The sequence below is a fragment of the Lampris incognitus genome, chromosome 8 (genome assembly GCF_029633865.1).
Source record: "Lampris incognitus isolate fLamInc1 chromosome 8, fLamInc1.hap2, whole genome shotgun sequence".
Taxonomy (NCBI): domain Eukaryota; kingdom Metazoa; phylum Chordata; class Actinopteri; order Lampriformes; family Lampridae; genus Lampris; species Lampris incognitus.
Window position 1 is genome coordinate 45,135,611 of NC_079218.1, and position 12,469 is coordinate 45,148,079.

At 45.0% G+C, this 12,469-nt stretch overlaps 1 protein-coding gene across 1 annotated transcript in view; it reads left to right on the plus strand.

Annotated features, from left to right (window-relative positions):
- The window catches only part of pds5b (PDS5 cohesin associated factor B), a 79,610-nt gene extending 68,230 nt beyond the window's left edge, over positions 1-11,380 (plus strand). The window contains exons 27-35 of the mRNA XM_056284384.1: positions 1,645-1,777; positions 1,934-2,053; positions 2,659-2,721; positions 2,875-3,020; positions 4,980-5,052; positions 5,711-6,114; positions 6,859-6,939; positions 7,157-7,259; positions 10,572-11,380. Of these exons, the coding sequence (XP_056140359.1) occupies positions 1,645-1,777; positions 1,934-2,053; positions 2,659-2,721; positions 2,875-3,020; positions 4,980-5,052; positions 5,711-6,114; positions 6,859-6,939; positions 7,157-7,259; positions 10,572-10,604 (1,156 nt within the window). The 3' untranslated portion in view covers positions 10,605-11,380. The remainder of the gene's footprint in view (positions 1-1,644; positions 1,778-1,933; positions 2,054-2,658; positions 2,722-2,874; positions 3,021-4,979; positions 5,053-5,710; positions 6,115-6,858; positions 6,940-7,156; positions 7,260-10,571) is intronic.
- The last annotated feature ends 1,089 nt before the right edge of the window (positions 11,381-12,469 follow it).

Below are 12,469 nucleotides of genomic sequence, written 5' to 3' on the forward strand. Positions count from 1 at the left end.
CATTTCGTTTCCCCCAACCCACAGCAGTACAACACAAAGACAAAAGCACATCCAAAAACTACAAGAACACACATACCCACACTGACTAATTAATCTACAAGATTCCAATCAAATGTATTTGATTACATTTAATATTTTGATTTTTTCTATTGCTGGCATATTAAAGACAATGGCTAATCCATGAATCCAAATCAGGGAGACTTTTAAAGATGGTAGGACTGTGTGGTTGGACTTTCCTGACAAAAGGGATATGACATAGGGCATTTTAATTCCTCACTATATCAGCCAGCTGGGAATAATACTAATCATCATCATCATTACGTTTCCATAATAATTATTCATTCATTCATTATCCAAATCGCTTATCCTGCTCTCAGGGTGGTGGGGATACTGGAGCCTATCCCAGCAGTGACTGGGGGAGACACCCTGGACAAGCCGCCAGTCCATCACAGCGCCACGGTACAAATATCACCCCCCCCCTTTTTTTTTTTCCCTCCCCAACTGTATCCAGCCAACCAGCCCATTCCTCCGAGCCATCCCGGTCTCCGCTCCACCCCCTCTGCCGATCCAAGGAGGGCCGCAGACCACCACACACCCCTGACACATAATTTAACAATATAATATAATATATATATATTCTGCGCCTCATTAGTTGGGCACTTATATAATATAATATCTATATATATATCATTAGTTGAGCACTTATAACAACACCATTGACGGTTTCGGGAAAAAAACTGTATATATATCTCCCTGTGATGGCCTGGCGGTCTGTCCAGGGTGTCTCCCTACCCGCTGCCCAATGACTGCTGGGATAGGCTCCCGCATCCCCACGACCCTGACAGCAGGATAAGCGGTTTGAATGAATGGATGGACGGATATATATATATATATATATATATATATATATATAATTTCCTCTGGGTGCTTCGGTTTCCTCCCACAGTCCAAAGACATGTAGGTCAGGTGAATCGGCCATACTAAATTGTCCCTCGATGTGAATGCGTGTGTGTGTGTGTGTGTGGGGGGGGGGGGGGGCCCTGTGATGGTCTGGCAGACTGTCCAGGGTGTCTCCCCGCCTGCCGCCCAATGACTGCTGGGATAGGCTCCAGCGACCCTGAGTAAGGATAAGCGGTTTGGATAATGAATGATTGAATAATATATAATAATAATATAACATTATATAATAATATAATTAATCTATATAACAAGGCAGATAATGGCGAGTTTGAAGAAGAAACAGTTATTGCAGCTCACACATAGAAATGGCAGATCAAGTTTGTAGAAGACCTTTACCAACAGATACCTCATCAATAACTAAAACTCAGATTTAATCATGTGATTTTTGTTAGGCGTTGTCAAAAAATGCAGACTCAACAACACTGGTGACTCATATTTTAAGGATTGCAGTCATCAATGCAGTTACTAATATCACTGAGTTTCAGCTGCAGGTACTGAAGAGAAATGCCTTGAAGCAAACACAGTAGCCAGTGCTAACATCATCATCCCTCGGGTCAACTCTTAAAAGGCAGCTTAGTCAAGATAGTAATTTATGTTTATGTTTCAAAAGCACTTTGAGTTGATGTTTTGTGAAATGAAAGCCCGTTGTGCTGAAGGCCAACTCTGAACACCTTCTTATGCCAGGTCTCTATGGTTTGTGCTTGAGATCATCATGGCCAAAAATGAGAACAACAGTCATGCTTTCATTCGGAAGATGGTGGAGAATATCAAACAGACGAAAGATGCCCAGGCCCCGAATGACACCAAGATCAACGAGGTGCAGATACACATGCATGTATACAGAAATCATTCAAATATAGACATTTCAAACCTGTGTTGAAGTCTTCACAAATGTACTCTTAATTTAAAGATTCTGTGAATACACAGTGCCCCATGGAATGACTGTCTCTGTCTCCCCCCCTTCCCCACACAGAAACTCTACACAGTGTGTGACGTTGCCATGAACATTATCATGTCCAAGAGCACCACCTACAGCCTGGAGTCCCCCAAAGATCCCGTCCTGCCCTCGCGTTACTTCACCAAACCCGACAAGGTACGTGTCACCATACAGCCAAGGAGGGCCATGAAAATATTGAATTCATGAAACTCATTGGAAATAAGAAGCCACCTTGAAAGATTCTTTGCAGGCCTGGCCATCAGACCTTGTGCTTTTCTCCATTTTATGTATAAAAGACTCCAGGGTGTGCTCTTATCCATGAGTTTTATGAGAACATTTCACGTGTGGTGTTGCTTGACTTAGAGCGGCCAGTATTAAGGAAGTACACACAAATACAGTATTAATAGAACGGGCTTTTGACATCATCGTAGCCAAGCTGTGTTCTGTGTGGCGAGTTTTCCTCAGACTAGCGCACATACAATGGCAATTTAGAAACAAAGGGTTGTGGGTAATGGATTGGGCAGTCAGATGGCCAGTTATTCCCTGGCTGCAGTAACTTTCCTTTTTTCCATATTTTTTTCCCCTCCCTGATATACTACCCTGCTTTAAGGGAATTATTCAGCATTGGTACTGTTGTATCTCCTTCCCCAGTGAGAATGCTTGCAGAAGCTAACAATATTATAATCCTTATCCTTTTAGTCTTTTTTTTTTTTTAGAAAAGCAGAAATAAGCTCTCTGACTTGAGTTTCTGTTTTTCTCAGAATTTCAGTAACACAAAGAACTATCTCCCACCAGAGATGAAGGCATTCTTCACTCCAGGAAAGGTAGGCAGATTCAGGAGTCTAACTTGATGACATCCTCAGCATTAACACATTATTGTATATTCCAAGTCCACGCTTTGCCATTACATTAAATTTAGCAAACCATCGTGTAGCATGTTTGATCTTTTCCTAATCTCATCCCCCCACCCTCTCCAGCCCAAGGCAGCTAACGTACTGGGAGCTGTGAACAAGCCGCTCTCCTCAGCGGGGAAGCAGCTCCAGAGTAAAGCCTCTCGTATGGAGACAGCCAGCAATGACGACTCCACCTCCAACCCCAGCTCTCCACAACGCAGCAAGACCAGGTGTGACAAACACACACTTGCTTACTCACTAACACTCACTCATCCTAGGCATCTGGGGTGGAGTGCCCCAGCTGGGCGTATAAAAAGTAGGCCTTAACTCTTAGGGCATTAGCCACGTCCGACTTTAAGATTTGAATTTACACCAAGCCTGACTTAACACAGATGTAGTTTATGATACACATCCACGAGAACACATACAAAGCGATGATTGTTGCCAAGCAATGCGCTTCTTCTTCTTTTACCCCCCCCCCCTTCTCCCCAATTGTATCCGGCCAGTTACCCCATTCTTCCGAGCTGCTGCTCCACCCCCTCTGCCGATCCGGGGAGGGCTGCACACTACCACATGCTTCCTCCGATACATGTGGAGTCGCCAGCTGCTTCTTTTCACCTGACAGTGAGGACTTTCACCAGGGGGACGTAGCACGTGGGAGGACCACGCTATTCCTCCCAGTTCCCCCTCCCCCCGAACAGGCTCCCCGACCGACCAGAGGAGGTGCTAGTGGAGCAACCAGGACACATACCCACATCTGGCTTCCCACCTGTAGACACGGCCAATTGTGTCTGTAGAGACACCCGACCAACCCGGAGGTAACACGGGGATTCAAACCGGAGATCCCTGTGTTGGTAGGCAGTGGAATAGACTGCTGTGCTACCCAGACACCCAAGCAACACACTTCTGTCCAAACTTTTCCCTTCAACTTTAACTTTTCCCTTCAAACAAGCTATGGAAGATATGGATAACGCAAACCAAAAGGAAAAGAAAAGGACTTTTACTGATATAGAAACAAGAAAACTTAAGTTATATGCAGAACATAGAAATGTTCTCACAGCTAAGTTAAACAACACCAACAAAAACAACTATATCAGCATTGAAATCGGTCACCAGTGCAGTCAGTAATGAATGCAGTGGACTGTGGACCGTTGAAGAGGTCAGGAAGAAATGGAAAGATGTTTCATCAAAAGCCAAAAAGGATTCATAGTATGTTTAAAGCCCTATTTGCATAAAATCTGAGTGCAGTCACACCTGCGGGGCGGAACACAGCGCCGCGTTTCTGTCCGATACATGCTGTAGTTGAGGGGAGAGCACTTCAGTTAACTCAAATAGAGCTTGCCTGCCAAAGCGAACCCTATCAGTCAGCTCACCGTCTGAATAGAGGTCCAATGGGTTTGTCCGATCATCGACGACTCGTTCTTGTTTTGATTTTGATATACTCTATTGATCCCTGTAGGGAAATTACGCTCTGCATTTAACCCATCCTAACTGTATAGCTAGGATGCCGCCGTGCAGCACCCGGGGACCAACTCCAGTTCTTCTTGCCTCGGTCAGGGGCACAGACAGGAGTATTAACCCTAACATGCATGTCTTTCTGATGGTGGGAGAAACCGGAGCACCCGGAGAAAACCCACTGCAGACTCGGGGAGAACATGCAAATTTCACACAGAGGACAACCTGGGATGACTCCCAAGGTTGGACGACTCTGGGGTTCGAACCCAGGACCTTCTTGCTGTGAGGCGATAGCACTAACCACTGGGCCACCATGCCGCCCTAAATGATGTTGATGCCCTTTCATTATTTATGCTGTAAACGAGACATGCTACCATCGTTTTTCTTTTCTGGTTGTGTGATCATTATTTTTTCTGTTACTATTATCGTGGATACTCATCTGACTTTCCAACTTAAGCCTGCTCCATACTAGGCATAAAAGTTACACCCAGGCACTACACATACACGGCCTAAGTCTAAATTGTGCACTAGTCATAACCTTAAGTTGGTTGTAACTTACAGTTCTAATGTTACACCCAGGCGTCCGCCCAGCAGGTGCACTCCGCTGCTGGGGGGGCTTGACTTACACAATTTTGGTGTCTCACTGTCTCCATTGAGCTTTACAAGACCACCAATACTGCCAAACACAAAAACTCCTGCGTTTCCATTTAAACTTATCCTGCATTGTGTCCCAGGCTTGACAGTACAGAGATGGACCACAGTGAAAACGAGGACATCAGCCTAAAGAGAGGGGACAACGCAGACAAGGTTTGGAATCGGTTCCTTGCCCTTTTTGAAACGATACCTATCTCCCATCACCCCGAAACCCATTTTAATCGAATCCCGCTTCTCATTAGAGCAGGTCGGAATGGATGTGTTGCTAGGACCTGGTGAAAAGCTTTTGGTTGTTAACCTGCGTGTGGCTCTGTTTTGATTCTCTTGTGCAAACACCGCTTGGAGAAGAGTTGAGATAAGCCCGGCAACTACAAGTTGTGTCAATAAACCATGATGAATAGAACTTCTGGACCACATTTGTCAATATTTTTCTTTGGCTTCGCAGCACAGGCTGCAGTATTATCACAAAAGATCTAGCTGTTGCACACTTGGACTAATTCAGCTTGACTCCACATATACTCTTGGCAGTGAAATGGCTACTATTTCTAAGATGCCTGTCGGCTGATGCGCAAATATATCTGCTAACTGCTGACTCTCTTGTAAGTTGCTTTGCAGAAAAGCATCTGCTTAATGACAAAGTAAATCTAAATGTAAAAAAAAAGCTATCCACTGCACAACTGAGTGAAGACCCATGTCATTAACTCCATCACTACCTCAATTTTAACAGTTGGACTTATTTCATAGTCATTCTTTTCATTCATATACCAGCCCAGCCCGTCAGTCCATGTTACACCTAATCCTTTTACCACAGGATGGGGAAAAGCCTCGTGGTCGCAAACGAGGTGTGGCCTCTAGTGACGACCAGGACAGCAAGCCAAAGCGTGGGCGCAAGAAGGCGGCAGCCAATACAACGGCGACGGCAGAGACCGAGGACCAGTGGAACGAGGACAACAAGCCGGAGGACGAGCAGAACAGCCCACCCAAAAAAGGACGCAGGGGCCGGCCTCCGAAGACGGCGACACCCAGCCAGGACACACCCACCAAAGGAAAGAGGGGAAGGAAAAGGGCAGCTCCACCCCCAGAAGAGGAAGAGGAAGAGGAGCGAGGGGAGGAGGAAGCAGAGGAGGAAGAGGAAGATGACGGGAGCAGTGAAAACCTGGAAGTGAAGGCCCGGGGGGGAAGGCAAGCACGGGCGCCACGCCGATCGCAGCAAAGGTAAGAGGCGGAATCGGTCTCAGTTTTATTTTTTTGTTTGTTTTTTCTGTATATTCTTCAGATGTGTCTTTAAAATTTTTATTTTGCAGCAAGAAGGAAAAAGTATTCAACTCTTTTAGTTCCAGTTTCTTCAAGTATTTAACAATTTTCCACTGTGATGGTAGTCTAGTTATGATGCTGTAGCACTCTGCAATTCGTTGCAGGGCAGAATCTTTACTTTTTCACACGTTTACACAAATCAAGTCTGGCAGGCTTTTCAATACTGTAATTTTTCTACATTAAATGTGACTTGTGACCTTTTCATATGCACCAAATATAGTTAACTGCTGTGTTTTTTTTGGTGGTCTTTATATATATTCAAACATTAACGTGAGCTTCAGAAAGCAATACTATTTTAGAGATCTACACATATAGGACCAAATTCATCCATAACTGGACAAAGTTTGCTGGCTAATGGCAAAGAGGTGAACCATTTTCTCGACTTCGCTGATAATCACCATTTAAAAGATGATTTCAGCTGTTAGGCAACACAAATTGCACCTTCATATCCATCCATCCATTATCCAAACCGCTTATCCTGCTCTCAGGATCACGTGGATGCTGGACTTCATATACCATTGGAAAAACACCACATCACTAGCTTGAAAATGAAGTTCTTCAACCATTTGCAGAGGTTTGTGCCTGAAAGCACAGCTATTGACCTCTCCTACCCTGTTGTTGTGGCTGTTGTTCTTGTTTTAACAGCTCAGAGTCAGCAGAGTCCACACCACAGAAGAGGAGAGGACGTCCACCCAAGTCAGCCCAGCCACCTGCCAAGAAACCAGTGTAAGACCATTTTCAGGTGTCTTTACCCATGCAGGCTTATTAGTGTTTGTGTGTGTGTGTGTGTGTGTGTGTGTGTGTGTGTGTGTGTGTGTGTGTGTGTGTGTGTAAGCCTTACTTGTGTTGACTTGTGTTGTGTCTACTGCTTTTCGCCTACATGCATGTTGTCAGTGTGTATTTACTGTGTTTTTACTATCATGTGATCCTTTGCCATGTCCAGGCGCGGTGGTCGATCAAAGGCAGCTGCTGCTAAAGACGAATCTGAGGAGGAAGAGGAGGAAGATGAAGAAGGGGAAGAGCAGGAGGAGGAGCCAACGCCCAAGGTATCAGAAAAAAGTGGCGTTCGTCCGTTGTTAAATGATCCAAGTTTAGTGAATTTTAGGACAGGAGGCTGTCTTGATGGGGCTTAAGCAATAGAATATTAGTCCAAGTTCCTTTTCACAGATTTCCTAAACGGAAAACCTAAAAATTAATGTGAAAATTACAAACAGTCTGAAAAGCAAACTACCACACTGCAAACTGCTTGACTCAGAGGGGGGACATTTCTGGCACAAAGTGTTAACCTGTAAACCAGTGATACATGTGCCATGGACGTATATGTGTATGCAGGTTTTCATTACAACACAACATAACACCATCTGATTTCATTGGTAAATCTTATTCTGTCTAGTTGAAGGTGTTCAACAGTGAAACCAGCTGAATTGTGTCCGCAATTATTCCCTATTTTCTGTGTAGTGCACCGTATCCACCTTCCTCCATTCTGGTTGAGTAACTCTAAAATAGAGTGCCCTCAAAAACTTCCCCATTGCAGCTTAAAATGTTGTCCAACACACGTATACTACGTTACACTGAAAATACCACAACACAGGTGCTGGGTAGCGTAGCGGTCTGTTCTATTGCCTACCGGGGATTGCTGGATCGAATCGCCATGTTACCTCCAGCTTGGTCGGGTATCCCTACAGACACAATTGGCCGTGTCTGCAGTTGGGAAGTCGGATGTGGGTATGTGTCCTGGTCACTGCACTAGCGCCTCCTCTCATTGGTCAGGGCACCTGTTCGGTGGGGAGGGGGAACTGCGGGGAATAGCGTGATCCTTCCACACGCTATATCCCCCTGGTGAAACTCCTCACTGTCAGGTGAAAAGAAGCGGCTGGTGACTCCACATCTATCGGGGGAGGAATGTGGTAGCCTGCAGCCCTCCCCGGATTGGCAGACTCCCGAGCTGTCCCAGTCGCTGGGACAGCTCGGGAGAGTAGGTTAATTGGCCGGATACAGTTGGAGAGAAAAAAGGGGCAGGGGGTACCACAATGCAACTCTTCTCTGCTCTACTTGTGCTCTCTTCACTGTCAAATACCGTGTGACGGGACAGGAAGAAGCCGCAACAAGATGGTTTAGTAATATCAGAAATTACTCCCTGTATCACAGAAAGTTGAATCAGTTCATCTGGACACATTTGTTGACAGAAACATTTCATCACTGAGCTAAGTGACCTCTTCCGTCTCAACTGACTGCAGGTACCCCCACCCTTATAAACAATACAGTGGCATAACGACCAAAAACAACAATTGGTTTCATATGCAAATTACCGTGACCATTAACTAGAGTTACAATGACATATGTACTCTTCACAGAAGATTTGGGAATAGTTGCAATCACAACATTGTAAGATGGTGGCAGATGTACTCTTAGGCCTCCCCTCGGTTCAGGGATGGTCGTTCCCTCTTCACATAGATGGCCTCTTTGACTCCCTGTTCAAACCAGCGTTCCTCCCTATCAAGGACGAGCACATCCTCATCCTTGAAAGAGTGGCCACTGGCCTGTAGATGGGTGTAGATTGTGGAGTCCTGGCCTGACGTCTTAGCTCTCCTGTGTTGTACCATCCTCTTGGCCAGCGTCTGTTTAGTTTACCCCCGATGTACAAGTCACGGCAATCCTTCTGGCACCTAACAGCGTACACTATATTGCTCTGTTTGTGCCAGGGGACCCGATCCTTGGGGTGGACCAATTTCTGGCACAGGGTGTTTTGGAGTTTGAAAACAACTGAGATGTGATGTTTGGAAAATACACGTCTCAACTTTTCAGACACTCCCGCCACATACGGACTCACCACTGGTTTACACTTAGACAGCTGTTGTCCTTCTCCTCTCTTTCATCGGCTAGTGCACTGTTTGGGCGGGGGGTGAGGATCTTAACAGTACACCTGTCACCATTTTACAGTGCTGTGATTGCTACTATCCACGAATCCTCTTGTGAATAGTACACATGGCCATTGAAACTCTACTTAATGGTCACGGCAATTTGCACATGAAACCGATGGTTTGTTTCGGTCGTGATGCCACTGTATTGTTGGGTGGGGATTAGTATTGGCGAGAATCGGCCATACGATACGTTTCACGATAGATGGGGTTACGATTCAATATATCGCGATACTGTTAGAAAGGCGATATATTGCGATTTCATTGGCCTGTGTTCTTTGTGCTTATGCTACTTCCTGTCTCAGGGTACATTGTTGCGTTAGAGTGGAAGAGTCAAATGAAGATAGATTACAACATTTATCTAGCGGTCGCGGGGTTACACACAACACGAACCTTTACATGGAAACAATGAAAAATCGATATAGTGGTTTTGGGAATCGATACAGTATCACAGAAGATAATGTCGCGGTACTCGAGTGTATCGATATTTTCTTACGCCGCTAGCAGGGATACCTGCAGTCAGTTGAGACTGAAACATTTCTCTCAGTAAACGTGTCCAGATGAACTGGTTCAACGTTCTGGGATTTCCTTACCTGGATTATTGAGCATGCACCAAGATAAATGGTGGTTGGCTTGCAAATCCATTTAAAGACTGTGGTACTTTTATGTATCTAATCACAAGCTAAAACTGATAGATTGACTTGTATGCAACTGAAAATACGACAGCCATTCAAAAACCATTCATGGTTATGGTAATTTGGAAACGATTCCCAACACTGCTCTGGTCTAGTGTTGGACTGGAATTGAAACCTTCATACACATGTTCCTCCATGGCAGGTGGTTGAGTGCCAGAGCTGTAAGCAACAAGGGACTGAATCTGCTGCTTCTTGGCAAAATAGAAAGGAAGGTAGTCTAAGAATAAAATTTAGGCATCCGGGTAGCGTAGTGGTCTCTTTCATTGCCCAACACAGGGATCGCCTGTTCGAATCCCTGTGTTACCTCCGGCTTGGTCGGCTGTCCCTACAGACACGATTGGCTGTGTCTGCTGGTGGGAAGCCGGATGTGGGTATGTGTCCTGGTTGCCTCTTCTGGTTGGTACGGGGCACCTGTTCAGGGGGGAGGGGGAACTGGGGGGAAGAGCATGATCCTCCCATGCAATACGTCCCTCTGGTGAAACTCCTCACCGTCAGGTGAAAAGAAGCGGCTGGCGACTCCACATGTAACGGAGGAGGCATGTGGTTGTCCGCAGCCCTCCTCGGATCGGCAGAGGGGGTGGAGCAGTGGCCGGGACGGCTCAGAAAATAGGGTAATTGGCCGGATACAATTGGGTAGAAAAAAGGGGTGGGGGGGAATAGAATTTAAAGATGTGTTCAGCAGAAATTGTAGAAATGTTCTGTCAGGTTTAAACCCTACTGATACCCATGTTCTGTTTCGTTCCAGGGACGCAAGAAGGCAGCAGGGAGAAGAAGATGAGCGCGAGCGGGCGGGAACGTGGTTGAGGAAGGGGGAAAGCCTGTCTGCTCGGTTCAGTGACAGAGCGGAACGATGTAGGAAAGAAACATGGACATGGAACTTTTAAACTTTTCATACGCCGACGCTCCTACTGTTACAGAAACTCTGACACTTGCGCATACCACACGCACACTACGTCAGTATATCCGTTTTCATCAGCTGTGGGTTGTTGCGATTGTGTTGCATTGTGATGATATTCGCCACATAAGTAGAAACTTTGAGGGAAAAAAAAAAGAGGAAAAAAAAAAGATCACCTTTGTAAATAGTCTCTTATGTCTGTTTCCTGTTTTGTTGTGTTGTTCGAGCCTGACTGGGGGGATGTTGTCAAGCCTTCGCCCACTGATATTAAAGTGGTTCCTTAAAGCAATAGTGCTTACCCATCTTCCCTGTGTCCACTTCTAAACTGAAAGAGATTAACCATTTACCTTGTTTTTTTGTGACGTCAGTTGTGTCAATTTTCTTATAGGGGAAAGTCCATTTCATCCATTTTTGTTTACAGCAGTGTATATTAACACTTTTTTTACCATTTTATGAAATATAAAAAAAAATGTCATGAACTGTCCACATGTAGAGTTGCTTATGAAGAAACATAGTGTGCGTTCCATTCTTAGGTTTGTGATTACTTGTAGACTGGAAGACAACAGCTGCTCATGAGTTCAGTGTTTGCCACTGCCGATTAACATGGCTTCACATCCACCCAGTCAGAACCTCCGTCTGTTGTATCAATACAGTTCTCTACAAAACTGGCCTTGGTCATGTTCTCTTAATTCATTTCCGGAAGTTCTGGACGAAGCCAGACGGCATCGACGTGATGCCGGCCGTGAAGATTTTCAAGTGTTGACTATTTCAGAGATGAGCAGTACAGGATGATGATGATGAAGATGATGTCATCTATACCTCACCTTTCTCATTTTTTTGTGATAAAATACTTTTTTTTTTTTTTTTAATGAACAAGTAATTCACTTGCCCTGAGAGAAGAAAGTCGTGTTTGGAGAGGACCTGTATGGCAGTCTGTCAAATGTGAGTTCGAGTCTTCGTCAAGCCTCGGGCGTATAAGTGCGAGTGTGTCGAGTCCTGGGTCAGTTTTTGAAAAATAACTTGGCTGTAAATTTGAACTTGTACAACTGATCTGACTCTCACTGATATCATATGCAGTACTTCATGAGAAGCCAGTCCTATACAGGGTTGCGGTTTCAGCCTGGGGTAGATACTGATAATGCAGAGTAAGACACATGCAAAGTGTTTGAAACGGGCATCACGGTAGAGTTGAAGTGCAAGGCTCACTGTTGCATAACCTCACACGAACAGGAACCACTTTCGGAACAGTGGAAACATAAAATCCTGGTGAAAATCAGTTTAAACTGATCTGCTCCTTTTAAAAAATCTGGGTATTTTTTTGATGGAAATCGGTAAAAACCGAAAACGCTGGTCCTTGAGTAAGTGGTAGGCCGGAGAGTTTAGTAAGCCGTGATCCGAGTAAGGCCACGACCCGTCACTCATCTGCTTACACACTGAAACGCCTCTGAACGAAGGAACAGTTTATGAAGACTTTTACGGTGCCTTTTTAAAACAAAATATTTCAGTATTAAAACTTAATGCAAGTAATTTGTGGTTTATAATCAAAACATGGAGAAGTACCATACATTTAGATTGAAGGGGGGGGGGTGACAGAAGCAAATGGGAGCTCATAAAAAGGCTTTTTGGGGGGAGATTTAAAAAATGAAAGTGGTTTTGCTGGCGTCCTGATGGTAAAAGTCTGACCCTTTTTTTCCCCCCTGGACTTTGGAACGGCCAACAGTGAACTACCTCCATCCATCCGTCCATCC